General features: G+C 47.5%; 1 protein-coding gene across 4 annotated transcripts in view; it reads right to left on the reverse strand.

The window, feature by feature from the left end:
* The window catches only part of SYK (spleen associated tyrosine kinase), a 104,797-nt gene that overhangs the window by 41,409 nt on the left and 45,755 nt on the right, over window positions 1–17,633 (reverse strand). For all 4 annotated transcript variants that reach the window (XM_065947359.1, XM_065947357.1, XM_065947358.1 and 1 more), the window contains 2 exons: window positions 14,941–15,369; window positions 12,455–12,615 (listed from right to left, as the gene is read on the reverse strand). In XM_065947359.1, coding sequence (XP_065803431.1) covers window positions 12,455–12,615; window positions 14,941–15,342 — 563 coding nt within the window. In that variant the 5' untranslated portion in view covers window positions 15,343–15,369. The remainder of the gene's footprint in view (window positions 1–12,454; window positions 12,616–14,940; window positions 15,370–17,633) is intronic.

Below are 17,633 nucleotides of genomic sequence, written 5' to 3' on the forward strand. Positions count from 1 at the left end.
GGGGTCAAGGGCTTTCTACCCAGGGAGGCCCAGCTCACAGCTCAATGACACCTCTAGTCCCAGACAAAGAACACCCAGCGGGCTTGGGAGCACTGAGGGGACGTCAGGAGGGGCCCAGGCTCTGGGGGTGAGTCCTCCATTCACCTGGAGTACAATTTGGCTCAGGGCACGGGCATGTGAACCCCACAGCACCCCAGAAGAGTGGAGTCTGTGCAGCCCTCTGCACTCGGGTCCTCTCTTCCATGAGGTCTGCTTTTGGGTTAGATTCCAGACAGGGCAGATCCCCCACCCAGCCCAGGGTGTGCCACTGGAGGGGTGCTTGCTGGGCATTTTAACTAGGAATATTCTTGACCTCAGATGGAGGCCAGGAAAGGTTCCCCCTCCCTAGGACCCTCTTCATTCCCTCAAGTTCACTCTCCCTTTTACAGAGAGGAGAAAGCAGGACTTGGATTTAAAATGTCCCATGGTAAAGACTCTGCCTACAATGCAGGAGACTTGGGTTCGTTTCCCGGGTCAGGAAGATCCCCTGGAGAAGGAAATAACAACACACTCCAGTATTCTTGCCTGGAGATTCCCATGGACAGAGGAGCCTGGTGGGTTACAGTCCATGGGGTCAGACACGACTCAGTGACTAAACCACCATGCGATGGCGTCAGATGATGTCACCAGGAGAAGAAGGTGTCCTCCACTCGGGGCTGGGGGCCAATGAGCAGAACCAGGGCTGTGCTGGCTGCCCAGGCTCTGCCTCCCGGTCCCCTCCCTGATGCCACTCCCTTCCCTTACCCAGGGATGAGACTTGTGAGCCTGATGCCAAACAGAGACACCCATTGCACTGTAGGGGGAGGTCTGCCCTGCCCAGGAAGACCTGCGGGACTGTGGGACGTTGCGGTCTAGGTGAGGGCTGCAAAGGCACAGAATGGAGATGAATCCCCTTCCCCAACTGGACTCCTTAGTCATCACCATCCTCTGCCCATCTTCCCCTCTCAGCAACTCAAGCCTTTGGGATCACAAGATGTGAGACGGTGACTCACCGAGATCTCTGAAGGTCCCAGAAAGCCACGGCGGCCTTGTCATTTTCTAAAATGAGGAAACTGAGGCCCCCAAACGTTAAGCAATGTGTCCATTCAACTGTACTTTGGGAAGAGGCCAAATGTGCCAAAACTGTCGTGGGATTTCCCTGTTGTGGGGAAATTTCTGATGCCTCCCCTTGGCTGTAAGAGACCACATCCATAGGACCAGCTTTGGAAGCTGATGCAGTCACTTTTGACCTTGTAGATTCATCTCAAAAAGTGAACCCAGGACATGAGAGCTAAGATGTGTCACACGGGGCTGGAACTTTGTTTTAAAAATAAGTTTCTTTTAAGTTGTGCTTGGCTGTGCACGGCGAACAGGTTCCTTCCATGCCTCAGTGCTCAGGGCAGCTGGTGTGGGTGGTGGGACACACCCAGACTCCCCTCGACCTCTGCAGGACTGCTTCTGAAACCTTCTGCACTGTGAAAACAGCTCTTCCCTCAAACCTAAGCAGGTCGCCTGCACCCCAAAGTGTAAGCTCCCTTTCATGGTCACATGGCCCATTAAGGGTAGTTGGTTGCTGTCAAATCGAAAAACAACCACATAGAAAAGGAAAAACATATTTTTATATGAGGAAGAACTGAGTTTATCTCTTAGGGAAGCTATTTTATAAGGCAGGGTTACTCACCCCTGCTTTGCTTAGTTTATAAGCATCAGTGGCAAACAAATAGGATAGTTTGAAGATTCAAAGAATTATACAAATTCTAAATATTAAGCATTAAGAATTTATGCAAATACATATAAAAGGTTAACTCGGGATAACAATGTCCATAGGCCATTCCAAAATACATTCTCTTTGATTTCAAGTCTTTTGTGTCTTGGGCTTCCCTGCTTGCTTAGAGTCTGCCTGCAATGCTGGAGACCTGGGTTCAGTCCCTGGGTTGGGAAGATCCCCTGGAGAAGGAAAATGGCAACCCACTCTGGTATTCTTGCCTGGAAAATTCCATAGATGGAGGAGCCTGGCAGGCTGCAGTTCATGGGGTCACAAAGTGTCGGACACGAGTGAGCAACTAACTTTACTTTTACCTTTGTATCTTGGACCTCTGGGTCCTGGAAACAATTAAGTGGATCTGAACTCTGACTTTCTGAATCCATGCCCAGTTCCCACCACTCTATCTTGCCTTAAGTCTTGATTGAACTTTTATTGTTAAAACAGACAGAGGATCGCAGAATAACAGGGAAATGGTGCAATCACCTCATTAGAAATGGGGAAATGGATATGAAGCCCACAATAGAAATAACATTATGCCCCCTCCAGACTGGCAAAAGTTAAAAAGGCTGAAAATAATAAATTGCTGAGAATGAGGGCAATAGGCACCTTCATTTACTGCCAGCAGGCGCATGAATCGGTTCAATCATTTTTGGAAAACAATTTGGAATTCTCTACTGAAACTGAACCTATTTATTCCCTGAGTCAGCAATCCACTCCAAGATATACAAAATGCATGCATTCTGCACCTGTAACGTGTGTGGGGATGTTTATATCAGTTTTATCTATCATTATCAAAAATTGAAAACAAGCTAAGTATCTGTTGAGTACAGAGTAAGTCAGTCTTAGGGTATTCATACCACAGAATGTCATGAGTAAAATGAGCAAACGACAGTGATACAAAGCAAAAGTAACTCTCATAAATATAAATGGACACTGTGACTCTACTGGTATGAAGTTTCCAGATAGGTCAATTTGAACGATTTCATTGAGAAATGTATACCTAGGTGGTAAAAAGTGAAAGAAAAAAAAGAGCAAGCGTACAGAAAGTGATGTCCTCTCCAGGACGGGTGTGAGTGAGGGGCCTTCTGTGACGCTGCTCCTATTTTAGTTCTTGACTTTGGTGGCATTCGCTTTATAATTATCCACTAAGATACACGTATAGAGTGAGGCACTCGTGTGTGTTGAATATTTCATAAGAAAAATGGCATTAAAAGAGAGCAGAAATAGATTAGCGATTTCTGTAAAGGCACACACTTCCTTGAGGATCCTCCCAAGAACTGGCCCTGGAGGATCTCTCTTGCAGCGCTCCAGACAGGCAGCCTATGCCAACTCCCCGGACAACAGCTACCTGGCGAGCACAGTCTAAGGACCAGCAGGCCCAGGGAAAGGCCGTGGACATGCAGCCTGAGCAGCCCCCGAGGCAGCTGGCAGGAAACGAGGCAAAGAAGGGAAACCCACAGGCCCAGCATCTGTAGGTGGCAAAGACCAGACGCTTGGTGACACTAACGGCCAGCAACCGTGAGGTGTCTGCTGGCTGGCTGCAGGCAGATCCTGGGCTGGGTTATTTTTAACCTAACACACGGAAAACACTGGCTTGGAAGCTGAAGTAGCTCCTCCTCCTCCTTGTCCCATCCTGTTCCTCAGAAAGACCCCCACTGTCCTGGGACACCCACCAGCTTTGTCACGTGGGTGCCCAAAGTGGAAAGAGCAAAGGTTAGTCTTGTAGCCTCTCTTGAGGTTGACCACCTTCCAGGTCAACACTATCTTTAGCATGTCCCCAGAAGCCCCAGAAGAAATTTTTTCAAGGGAGTCTCTTGGAAGAAGCAGACAGAAGAAGCCAAGACAAATCTTGGCTCACGACAGATTTGTGTTTTGCTGTTACAAGGTGGGGGACTTCAGTGCTTTCAAACTGTGACGCTGTCCTAACTGGCCTTAAGATTGACTTGAGGTCCCTGGTGAGACAGCAGGAGCTCCACCTTGCCTCCAGGCGTCTCAGGCTCTGCCATGAGCAGGTTTTGCACATCGGACATGAGGCACGAGGCAAAACTGAGGTCAGAAAAGTGTTCAGTCTGCAAGACGCAGCCTGGAGGGGCTCCCCCTTCCTATGACTTCCTGGATGAGAGAAAACATGCAGTAACGATGCCCAGACGATACCATTCAAGCGGTGGTAGGACCTTCAAGGTGACCCTCACCCACCAAGATCTGGGGTCATGGCACTGTGTCTGCTGCAGACAGAACAGAACAGCCAGGGCACAGCCTGGCCTACCAGGCATTCTCACTGTCTGCGTAATTTTGTTCCCCCCCATGTCAGAGCAGAGCATGGCTGGCTCGGGGGGAAGGAAGGCGCTGGGGATGAGTTGTATACCTATAGCGTGGACGGGAGGTACAGAGAGACATGTAGGGGGGCTCCCTTCCAGAGCTGATGCTGTATCACGCGGTCAGATACTGTAGCATGGGGCCCGACAGTGGCTTCTTAAGAGAGGAGCTGGGAGCGGGGAAGAAGATACAGGAGTGGCATGCCCTGGGAAGCCTGCTCAGGAGTGGGCTTGCCAGAATAATGCCAAGAGCATCCTTGGACTCAGGAGAGGTACCAGCCTTAATGATCCACAGAATGGAAAAGAAAATGTAACTTCTGGGTGCTTCTGTCTTGCACTTCAGCAAAATTTAGGCACGTGAAACTTGCAAACACGCAGTGAAAGCAGGATCAGTTGGAATACAGGTCCAAACGTGGGGCCATGCCAAGCTCTTCTTTCACACATCTGCCTTCTTAAAACTTTTATCACAAACTCCCCCCTCTCTCCCTCTGCTCTAATTCATGAGGTGAAACCAGGTCACACTGCTTCTGCTCCAGCTTCATGGGGACCTTGATCAGACCAGTGAAGAGATACTCACATCAGTCCAAAATCCCCTTTAAACTTTTCACTTCAGACAGGCCATGACTCTCTATGCTGACCTATAGCTGCAGGGCCACACGTGCCGAATGAAATGGCACATTTTGATCCCTGATAGCAGCACGTGAAGGCACTCAAAGAACTCAGCTTTTACTGTGGGCATATGAGGGTCACGCAGTCTCATTCATCAATGAGCAAAAGTAAGATTTTTTCCTAAACCCACAGATTGCTTTTGAAATGTAGGTATATCAGAAAAAAGTGAGCTATAACTTGAGCAAGGAAAAGTGAGTGACAAATAAGGGGAAAAAAAAAGTGTGTTTCACCTAATGACAAATACCAATATCAGTACTGGCGTGGACACAGGGAGAACATCCCATTCTTGAGGTCAGCAGCAAGGTGAGCATCTGAACCTGGGATTCCCACAACGAAGCAAGGACCATGAAGAAGAAAACCTCTTCAACCCTGGAGGACAGTGTCCCTGGCACAGAACACTCAGGAGTCCCACAGATAAATATCTCAAATACAAGCTCAAAAGATCACTCCAAACCAAAGAAAAAAGGAGTTATGAGAAAGAGGGCAGGAAGAGAAAGAGAGCAGCAGCAGGAGAGACATAGATTTATTACACTAAGGACTTTCTGTATTGAAATCATTAGATTCAGAATATAAGCTAATTATACATCAAATGTTTTAAAAAAATGAGGGAATCACAAAAACTAGCAAGCAATAAGATGCCCTCAAAAATGTACAGGACTATCTGAGAAACAACCAGAAAAAACAGGACTGCTAGAAATTTTTTAAAAATATACCTGATAGAAAAAAACAGTGGATGAGTTTAAAGCAGATTAGATACAGATGAAGTGAAAATTAATGAACCAAAAGACAATCCAAGAACATTAAATAGCATGGCACATAGAGAAAAGGCAACAGAAAATAAGAAAGAATAGAGGATGGAGTGAGGTCTAAAATATGTTTAATAGCAACCTATGAAGGAAGAAATGATAAGAAAGAAGGATAGTAATACTTGAAAAAAAAAATAGATGAGTATTTTCCAGAACTGATGAAAGAAAAAGATTCATAGTTGCAGGAAGCACAACTATAGGACAATCTTATGGTTGTAATGAACACATTACCTTGGTTCATCTCGATTAACAAATCAGATAGCACACTAGTTTTCCCTTTTTATCTTTCAGTAAACTGAGGTCAGAGAGATTAATTAGGCTGTCTGAATCACAGAGCTATTAAATGGTTGTGCTTGTCTGAACTTAAGTTTCTATAAACAGAAGCAGTTTCAAGGTTAACTATGTCTCAATCAATCAAATCAAACAGAAACATTCCTTACTGCACATATACTTAAAGATCCTCCAATGAACTTGGAACACCTCAAATGATCACTATTCTTAGTTTTGCTTAGGTAGGCACTGGGCATCTTGAACAGGCTCAAATGTGGTTCCCAGACCAGCATCACCTGGGAACTTGTCAGAAATCCAAATTTCTGAGTCATAACCCAAACTTAGGTTATGACCTAAGCTAAAAACTGGGTGGGGGGGTTGTGGTTTGACCCAGCAATCTGTGCTTTAACCAGCCTCCAGGTGATTTGCACACAAACAGAAGATTGCAAACCACTGCTTACATCATCTGCTCTGGACTTTGTATCCATCCCGTGGAACCTCATTCTTCATCCTTTCTCCTAGCTTACATTTGTTCCTTGCTCATAGGGAATAGAAGTGTATATTCTTACAAGCTATCTCAATGTCTCCGAAAAATGTGTCACATTCTGAATACATTTTTTCCCTGGCTACCTTATACTGAATTGTACTTACACTGAAAAAGATACCTCATAGCTCTTTCCAAAGAGAGGCAGCCACCTGCCTCCCAGTCTACTTGGTCAGACAGGGGCAGGGGAGCAGGGAGGGCATTAGTGAAAGGTACTGTTCTAAGATTCAGGGGTGGCAGGTAATATGTTATCTGGTGTCCCCAAGCCAAGTCCATCCTGGACAAGGACCACATGGTTTTGTAAACCTCTGATTCTGGCTGGACACAACCTTTTCCCTTAGAAAGGCATTGTCACCAAATCTTCCAGTGACCAGCTGTGTACAGAATGGGGTACACCCTCATCAGACCATCTATACATGCTGCTTATTTCTTTACCTGTAAGTTCTCCTGGAGGGCTTCCCACAGGGCCCTGAAACTTAAGAGGCATGAATAAGTGAATGTGTGTGTGTGCATAATTTGTGCACCCATGTGTCTAAGGGAGGTGAGGGTGTGAAGGGCATGGAGTTATAATGAAAATCAATACAGTGGGCAATGGAAGGGAGGAAGGGAGGAAATGATGAGAGGGTGACACTCCTTCTGGAAAATGGCTAATGAGGAGGGGACAACACAAAGATCGAAGGGCTTATTTCTCCTTGAGAGGTATGAAGAAGGAAGGTCTGGGGCACCTGGATTTCAGATGCAGAGCACATACATAAGAGGACTCAGTTGTTCCACCGGGCTGGGTGGGAAGATGATCGTGGAGGGCCTGAGATGGGCAAATGGCACCTTGGAACCTGCTCAGAAGCCTCTGCACTCTCTTCTTCCTCGGCATACAGGGCCCTGGGGTACCCGAGATGATGTTTGACATATTAAAAAGCTGCCATGGGAAAGGAGCAGGTGGAGGAGTCCCACCCATCACATGCAACAACCACAGGCCGTCGCAGGGTGCTGGGGCCCACCCCAAGTGCAGGAGCTGTAACGCTCTATGACCTCAGGACGGGGGAAGCCCACAGGCCACAACTCTCGCCCTCCTCACACGCTCCCCAGCACAGGTGCCTCTCAGACCCTTGGACTCCAGCTCCCCTGGGCTTCCTCTTGGCCTCAGTTTTCACCTTCCTGCCCCTGCCTGCCCAACCCAGCTACCACATAGGCCACACTCGCTCTTGACTTCTGCAAACTACTGTGCCTGGTCCAAGACCTGACTGCCATCTCTCCCCCCATAGAAGCCTCATTCCCCTCTCTTGACACTCGGGGAGGGGGCAAGCCCAGAGGTCAGGGTCTCCCTCAGGACCTCACAAGTCTCCCAGACCTGACAGCCCCACTGGTTTGGCCCTGGAGACTCGGCCTGGCAGCACCTCACACCCACCACTCTCCTGGGATCTCTATTTCAATCCCCTCCACCTCCCAGCCCCGTGGCAATGCTGGCCTGGCATTCACCAGGCATTTCCAAAAATAAGACCTGCAGTCAGCACGTGCAACCCACCCCTTTCCTTCCACCGTCCTCACCCAGCAGCTCTGGGTACAGTTGCCCAGCACTCTTCCCACTGAGACTTTTCCTCCCTCCTGATGGAGGAGATCCGGCCTCCTGATGGTCAGGCCTGCCTTTTCACCATCTCGTGCGTGTGTGCATGCTAAGTCACTTCAGTCATGTCTGACACTTTTCGACCCTGTGGACTGTAGCCACTAGGCTCCTGTGTCCATGGGATTCTCTGGGCAAGAATACTGGAGTGGGTTGCCATGACCTCCTCCAGAGGATCTTATCAACCTCGGGATCAAACTCACATCTCTTATGTCTCCTGCATTCACAGGTGGGTTCTTTACCACTAGTGCCCCCTGAGAAGCCTCAGCTAAATCTAATCAGCCAGTTTAAGGTTGCTGCTGCTGCTAAGTCGCTTCAGTCATGTCCGACTCTGTGCGACCCCATAGACGGCAGCCCACCAGGATCCCCCATCCCTGGGATTCTCCAGGCAAGAACACTGGAGTGGGTTGCCATTTTCTTCTCCAATGCATGAAAGTGAGAAGTGAAAGTGAAGTCACTCAGTTGTGTTCACGACCCCATGGACTGCAGTCTACCAGGCTCCTCCGTCCATGGGATTTTCCAGGCAAGAGTACTGGAGTGGGGTGCCATTGCCTTCTCTGCCTAAGTCCTTGATTGAAAATCAAAGGATTTCGACCATTAGCAATGAGGCCCCTCTTGGCTCAGAAGTTCTGCCACCACAAATGTACCTAATACCACAATTCAAGAGGAGGAAAAACTACAATCTGAGCTGGCCAGATTCCCCAGACACAATCCATCTCAACAGTTGAGAGTCTTTGGAACATACCTTCTGCATTTTAAACTGCATTAAAGAGGATTTATAACCTTATTTAGGTCTCAGACTTTTTGAGATATGCTGCCTTTTCATCCCTGGTTTCTGTGGGTGGCAAGAAGACTGTTTTTCTAAAATGGAGGCTGGGGATCTGCTCCACTGAACCACAACGCAGAATGGTTGATTCTGCGTTGGGTGAATCTGGGTGAATGGTAGATTCATCCAGAATGAATCTAATATTTTCACACTCGATTCTCCAAGATATTCCTAAATGGGAACTGTAAACCTTCAACATTAGCCATGGGTGTCCCTTGGCCTTTCATCCTATGTTCATTAATGACTCAAAATCCACTTATATTTATTAACCTTCTATGAAGTACTTAACATTATGTGTGACCTATTCATGTGTTATCTAAATATGTATGAGTTGCTCAGTCATGTCTCACTCTTTTTGACCCCATGAACTGTAGCCCACCAGGCTCCTCTGTCCCTGGGATTCTCCAGGTAAGAATACTGGAGTGGGTAGTCATTCCTTTCTCCAGGGGGTCTTCCTGACCCAGGGATTGAACCCTGCATTGCAGGCAGATTCTTTATTGTCTGAGCCACAACAAAGCCCATTATTAGGAATCACAGAGAATAGGTTCTGTTTCTGAATCTGAAAGCCTCCTACATTCTCAACATCTTCCAGGTGCTGTGGGGGTGTTCCAGGTAAGATCTGTCAGTCTTGGCAAGTCTTAGACAAGGTGGCACAGGAAACAAACACCTCTGAGCACGTGTGAAGAGGTTGGTGGGGTTATAAGAAGCCCATGGTGGTCATGGGCAGCCAACTGGAGCCAAACCATGTCCAGAGGGCTGGGAATGGACCAGCATAAGAACTGCAAATAATGATGAGCTGGATCATCAGCCCTCAGTGATAAAATCAAGCAGCAAGATGAGACTGGATAAGGAACTGTAAACATCACGGTAACAGAGGGTTGGTGCTGAAATTGGCCTCTTCCACAGGGTCACTGGGGACATCAGAGGAGGCAAATGAACTGCTGCTCCCAACAATAAGAGCCTGTCTGCACAGAAGAGACTCAGAGCCCAGCCATGCTGGTGCAACCACCAGCACCCATGCCTCTGCTCCTCCCAACATTCATTAAAGGCAGTTCTTGTGCTCAGACATGAGAAGGTGAAGGCCTTGAGATCTCTGCAGAAAAATGGACATCATACTTTGGTTTAAATGTATATAAACGCACACAAGTGTGACTGGTGAGCCTGCTCCCTTTTGTTCCTCTGCACTGGCTCTTTCTACACCCAGCTAGATGGGTCACCGTGAACTTCAATTGTATTTGCCCTAACATCTTCCCAAAAGTAGATGCACTAATTTGCCCAAAGAAAAGTGTCAATGCCAGAAAGCCCTCAGTGGCCTAGTCCCTATTCTCCATCCCTCCTCGCAACACTCTGTACCATCCACAGGAACCTCATGATGGCCTGACCCTCCGAACACACTCCTGCCTCTTGGAACCCACACAGGCTTTCCCCTCAATCAGGATGGCTCCCGGCTGCCCTCAGGTCTCTGCTCAAATGTCTCCTTCATAGCAAGGCCCCTCCTGATCACCCAGCATAAAACAGAATCCCAGACCGCCAATCACAGCAAGTTTTAGTCCCTTCCTTAAATGCTCCAATGAACTGGGCAGCTCTTGTTCAATAGTTCAGTGTCTACTACTGCCAGTGTGATGTGGACTTCACAAGGCAGAGACCTCGATCTCCAAAGCCCAAGATAGAGTCAGCATCTAGCACTTCACACGACTCTGAAAGTGTTAGTCACTCAGTTGTGTCCGACTCTTTGTGACCCCACAGACTGTAGCCCACCAGGCTCCTCTATCCATGGGATTCTCCAAGCAAGAATACTGGAGTTGGTAGCCATTCCCTCCTCCAGTGGATCGTCCTGATCCAGGGATCAAACCTGGGTTTCCTGCATTTCAGGCAGATTCTTTACCATCTGAACCACAAGGGAAGCCCAAGAACACACACAGCCGTGGACACTGCTAAATGCTGGTCCACAGGTGGACAAGTTCATTTAAATGATGGGAAAGTATGGAGGAGACACATTCTTTAGGGAAACCTGAATGAGGCCTGAGAAAACTCAGAAGGAAGGACTCCATGGCTGTGGGGCTGTTCCACGGTGGGCGCCCCCTGCAGCACCCCCTCGTCTAAGTCGGGAGAAGGCAGCCTCCTTGAGTGCAGCACTCCCCAGCGAGCCTGACAGCAGGCTTCTGAACCAGCAAGAAGGCAAGAGGCCCTGCTGTCTGGATAACAAACGTAGGGCTGACTTAACCCGCAGGAGGCCACAGGCCCAGTCCATGACACGTGCGTTGGAAATCACTCCTAAGAAGGCGGTAGACGTCCAAACCTCAGGGGACAATGAGGCAAGAGGTGCTACACCGAGGGGAAAGCACCTCCTGCTCCAGGATCTCTGCCCGTGGCTGTTTCTGCATCCAATAAGCATCATCCAAGTCGCCTTGTGTGCCCACTTGGGCTGCTCCATGCTTGCTTTTAGGATCACTTTTTAAAAAGAGTATTGTGTTTAAGATCATCTCTTAAATAAAAGGGATTATGGTAAAGTCAGGCTTCCCTGGTGGCTCAGATGGGAAAGAGTCTGCCTGCAGTGCAGGAGACCGGGGTTTGATTCCTGGATGGGGAAGATCCCTTGAAGAAGGGAATGGTTACCCACTCCAGTATTCTTGCTGGAGAATTCCACGGAGGGAGAAGCCTGGTGGGTTACAGTCCATAGGGTTGCAAAGAGTTGGACACAATTGAGCAACGAAATTTACTTTTACTTTTACAGTAAAGTCTGAGGAAAATTCTTTAAATAGATGGATACTCAAAGAAAACACTTTTATTTCTAGAAAAAGTTTAAAACACCAGCTGGGTGTGTCTCCACATTCTTGGTTACAGGGCTACACTGCTGTCCAAGTGTCCAAGGCCAGGATGGGGCACCCAGTCGGCATGGCCAGGGGGTGATCACTGAACAGTGACAAGCACAGGTGAGCATACCTCCGTCCCCTTGGTCACAGCATCTTGGGGGAGCAAGTCAACACCTGTCTGAGACAGCGCCTTGCCTTCCCTGGACCACCAACCCTGCCCCGAGATGGCCTGCATCTTCAGCAGCTCTGGCATTAACCATCAAGGATAACAGTGAGCAGGGCTCGGGATGCACACCTCATTTCTGAGATTACAGAGTTCACACACCTGCTTGTGATCAAGTTCCTGCGCTAACCTTTCATATGAGTGACTATCAGAAAATTTTCTTTTCTATCTGCCCCATTGGCATGTCTCTCCAGGCAAAAAGGGAAGCAAAGTCTGAGATCTTGGGGCAAATGCGAGCAAACATATTGTACTGTTTTTTAACATGGATGGATGCATACTATTACATATCCCATGTTTTGTCATTAAAAGCAGAATATGTGGCTGAAAAGACTTTCTTAAATGATGTCCCTCAGTGCCCAAGAAGTGCGTTCACTTTGGGGCCAGATTGAGCAAAACAAATGCTGAATTACTTGAGATGACTTCAATTTGAGATGTCTATGAGGCTGACCAACATGTGTGTCTCAGTTGATAGCCCATGATCCCTTCCCCAAGGTCACCAGGAGTTCAGGGGTGGGAAGGCTGAGTGACCCCTAACTGTCCAAGCAGGCCTGGTGCTAGTGGTTGAAGGGAAAAGACACAGTACTTACAAAAACTTTCCGTTTGTCTTTGATCCTATCAGGACAATCTGCTCAGATTCATCCCGAGAGATTTTTCCGTGGAACCAGGGCATTTTTTCATGGGCTGTGGTGGCGATCAGTTTCTCCAGCTGAGGTTTCTGGCTGATGATGGCCTGCTCAAGAGCTTGACCCTGTCACGAGGAGAGGAGATGGAGCCATAATAAGTGAAAGTGATCAGAAAGACACATGAAGCGGGTCCAATCTGTCCTAGGTCCTGATACGGTAAAATGAAATCACATCCGTTTGTTTGTTCATTCAATAAAGAAAGCCAATAGACCTTATATGTTAAAGTATCTTCAAATGTATATACTAACAAAATAGATTTTAGAATAGAGGCTGGCCTTTGCAAAGACACATTGGGCTTTAGAAACCATCAGGTATAATCCATGAGGTCTAGAGAAGGGGCCTCCTGCCCTCTCCCAATCAATCACCTCCTAGAACTGATTGTTTTATATTAGACCCTGATCATTTAATGACCATCTGGAAGACTTAAAGACGTGTGCAACCTAGGAGACACGCTTTTTTCTGTCTACCCCTAAAAGGCTTCACTCTGAGTAGTTTACACATGCTGCTGCCTGTAACTGCGGGAGATGTGACCACAGAAAAATGAGATAAACCTTGACAATGCAGAAATGACAACATGGAAAACAAGAATGAGAAGGAGGCTGACAGCTGGGTGAATTAACTTTCTAATCATACTTAGTGGGAGAGAAATAGATACCTATCACAGTAGTAAATGAAGAACACAAGTTGATGATTCAAAGTTATAAAGAGAACCAGGAGAAGTGAAAATAAAAACATAACCAACCCCTGAGGAGAGGAGGGGAGGCAGAAGGGAAGGTGAACCTGAACATTTTGTCATGCTTCATAGATGGGATGAAAAACAAAAGCAGTAACAGTTACATACCAAGGAGGTAACCGGTTCAAAGTGAGCAAAGGGCAAAAGCAACAGAGTGTGGAATACTACTCAGCCACAATAAAGAAGGGGCCACTGACACATAACTGGCTCACAAATGTGTTATACTGGGTGCAGGGAACCAGTCTGAAAAGGCTACATGCTGTGTGAGTCCGTTTACATGACATTCTGGACAAGGCAAAACTATAGGGACAGAAATCAGGTAAGGGGTTGCCAGGGGCTGGAGTAGGGGGTGGTCCTGAGGGAGCGTGATGGGTGATGGAACTGTTGTGTATCTTGATTGGGGGTGGGGGTGGGGTTACATGGTATCACCTGTTTGTTAAAAAAAAATCATAAAAAATAAAAATAAAAAAAATAAAGAAATAAAACATAGAAATGTACACTCAAAAAGGATGAATTTTCATAGTGTGTAAATTATACCTCAGTAGATCTGACTAAAAGAGTAAAAGGATGGTCTGTCTTGGCGCCAGGGACCAGTTTCATGGAAGATAATTTTTCCACTGACCTCATGGGGGATGATTTCTGGATGATTCAAGCACATTACGTTTATGGTGAGCTTTATTTCTATTATTACTAAAACAGCTCCACCTCAGATCATCAAGCATTAGATCCTAGAGGACCCCTGGTATAAATTATATCCAATAAATACTAATGAAAAATACTGAATCCATAGTATTGGTCTGCAAGACTGAATTCAGTGCAAAGCATATTATAGGAGTAAAGGAGTGGATAGAATCCTCAAAAAGTCTTTACTGTTATCCACATGTATATGTAAAAAGCATATATCCAAAAAGTGCAAGGAAATGGTTCAACACATGAGTCCGATCAGAAGACTGTCAACCAGACTGGTGGCTCCTGATACCAAGTGCTACAGAGGGTTTGGCGGGAATGTAACTTGTCACAACCTCTGGGACCTTTTTGGATGACAACCTGTCATCACATCCAAATCCTTCACTGTGTTCAATCCAACCACTTTGGGGTTACCCTGCTGATACTACATAAAAGGTTAGGAGAATGTTGGGGGGGCATTATTTATAAACAATTAAGGTATCTACCAATATGTACTAGTAAAATGAATAACAGTTCACAGGAAGAACTATCAAATGGCTGGTAAGGGGCTGATGCAGCTGTGTGTTTGTTGACATGGAAAATTCTGGAAGAGATGTTAGGAAGGGGTAAAATCAAATGCCAATCAGTGTGTTCAGTATGACCCTCTTAGGTAAATAAAAACCAGTATTTGCCCTGTGATCCCGCTCTGAAAGGGCCCAGCGTGAACTGGGTGACAGTGGTTTCCTGTGGTGGAGAAACCCACAACGCTGGCACGAAGGGGCCCACCCCTCAAGCGTGACCACAAAAGAGGAAAGGCTGCCTTCTTGGAGTGAGGCATTTGGGGGCCCATGTTGATGACTAAGAAGAAGGTTGCTTATCTGAAGCAGCACTGCATGGCTCTCATGCAATTGGGTGCCTGTGTGAAATTCCAGGGCCCCTATGAGCAATGAGACCCTGCATTGCACCTGCCAGAGGACCGCCCGCCACCCACCTGTAGGTTCCACGTCTGTTTCACGTATTCTCGGATGAGGTTCTCCTTCAGGTCCTCAAAGGGGCCCGTCTTGGGCTGCACCCCCGGCGGCCGGTTGAAGGGCTTCTTGAGGAGGCAGATGAGGCCATCCAGCTCCTGGGAGTGGTAGTGGCAGAGCTCGGCTGGGCTGCCATGGGCCCGGCCACCCGTGATGGCATAGGTGCCATTCAGCTCCCTCTCGATGGTGTAGTGATGCGCCTTCCTGTCGTGTGCCACGGACAGGGCGAAGCCACCCAGGTAGTTGCGGCTCTGGCGCAGCAGGTAGAGCCCATCGCTCATGCCCCCCTGGACCAGGTAGTCTTCCGCCTCCTCCCGCGTGATGTTGCCGAAGAAGAAGGGCAGGTGGTTGGCGCTGTCCCCCATGCCTGCACCTTTCCTTCAGGTGTTCACCTGGCAAAACAAGGACCAGGCAGTGGTCAAGACCCGAATGGCAAGTCACTATTGGAGAACCCACCCTCCAGCCCTGGAGGAAAGTCCTCCAGTCAGCAGGATGCTCTTCCTTCTGGGACTCGGGTCTAGAGCCTGAGCTAATCTGCCCTCTTCCTTTCTGCCCACATAACCATTAGATTTTCAAACACACCCTCTCAATATTGAACCAAAAAAGAGCGCATTGGACCAATGTGGCCAAATCAATCTCTCTTTTTTTTGAAGTTGTAGTTGGAGACAGAGAATTATAAGAGACAAACTAAAAAGAGAAGTCCCCCTGCAAAACAGGGCTTAGGAGCCCTCACTCTGGTCACCGGGACGCAGTGACCGAACCCAGAGGAGTCCATTGCTCTCTGGAGCTGGAGATGGCTGTCAAGACCACTCATGTTGGTCAGTTACCTGCAGTGAAGGTGTTACTGGAGTCCTTTTACATAAACACTGAGGGACTACTGTGTCACATGCTATAGCTGGACCCCAGAGAGCTGAGCACTGCCCATGTTTATATACCACGTCCAACCTTTGGCTGGGAGGTAGGACAGGCAAGCAGTTGCCCTGAGGTGTGAACAGTGTCATCCTGCCGAAGCCCCAGGCCTCAGTAACATGCAGACCCCTCCCTGCTCTCCTCTCCACCACTTCCTGGCACCCACCTTGTAGCAAACACACGGCTAATATTGAACACAGAGTGTAGGTTCCACATTTGATAAAGACATCTGTCACACAAAAAGCTACCTCTTGCACTAAACAGACACACACTTCAGAAGGGAAACGTGAAGACAATTTGACAGGAAGATTGTTTGATCAGTTGTGGTTGTAGATGAGAAGAATCTAAATTACCAGTCTAAAACATATACAAAAGGGTATAACCAAGAGGGGCTTGCCGTCAATGGAAAAGTATCTAGATGGCTGCATCTGTGTAATTCCCTTCATGTCACACACACACACACACACACACACACACACACACACACACACTCTACACACTCAGAGATGCAGATACACAAACACCTGTACACACACATGATTACATGAAACAGTTTCTTCTCAATAGGAATTACCTTAAAAGGACCATAGGACGTAATACCTGCCTGGTAGAGGTAAAATTTTTCTCCAGGTAATATTGCCAAATCACTATTTCTCAGTGGGTACCATCCCCCCCCCCCAAAAAAAGTCATAGATTTTATAATTTGGTTGTACAAATAATTTTATTGCTTACTTAATAGTTGACCATCAATCATTAATTTTTCTTTGTGAAAATTTCTAAACATTCATCGCTCAGCAAGGTTTTGTTTTCTCTTAAAAGCACAGTTCGTATTTGCTCTTAAAGCAAAGACATCTGCTATTAACCAAAAGCCCTCTCTGGAAAGACAGTGAGTAGACATGTCTTTTGGGAACAATATTCCTCTTCTGCTTCTTTCTCCTTCTCAGGCTAATAACCCCTCTGTGCCATTTGTGTTACAAGTTCAGGCCCCTCTCTGCAGTGATGGCCTGAGCACTCCTGTCTCATGCTCTGCTCTGATCTGCAACGGGTCTTTCAGGTCTTCACCTGCCATGTGCGGTGAGCCCACCTGCCTTTCCAACTCCTGTCCACTGCAGCCCACCAGTTTTCCAACTTCCATGTGCCTGCACATCACCTGAACTCTGTTAAGAGCAGGGACCAGTCTCATTGCCATGCCAACAATCTGGGTGATGTTGAAGCTGGCTCTGACTGCATCTGAGGCTGATTTCCATGTCCTATGTGCCTACCTTCCAAAGCCCAGGCGCTGCCCCAGCCAGGAACCCACAGTCCTTTGAGAATATTTGTTTTTTCTTGGGCTTGTTTTTCAAATGGCTTCGGCATGTGTTCTGTTTCTCTGTATCCCTTATACATGTATGTAAAGTTGCTTCCATCGTGTCCACTTCTTTGCGACCCTCTGGACTGTAGCCCTCCAGGCTCCTCTGTCCATGGGATTCTTCAGGCAAGAATACTGGAGTGGGTTGCCATGCCCTCCTCCAGGGGATCTTCTTGACCCAGGGATTGAACCCACATCTCTTATGCTTCCAGCATTGACAAGCATGTTCTTTACCACTAGTACCACCCGGGAAGCCCCCTGTATCTCTTACCACTGGCTCTTTAATTCACATCACCCCCAACTGCACAGCCATAAGCATCGCTGCTCTCCCCTTCCCCTCCTCTCCCCTCTTATTCCTGCTTCATCAGCCCATACCCACACTGTTCCCTACAGCTCACC

This window comes from Muntiacus reevesi, chromosome 10 (genome assembly GCF_963930625.1).
Source record: "Muntiacus reevesi chromosome 10, mMunRee1.1, whole genome shotgun sequence".
NCBI lineage: Eukaryota > Metazoa > Chordata > Mammalia > Artiodactyla > Cervidae > Muntiacus > Muntiacus reevesi.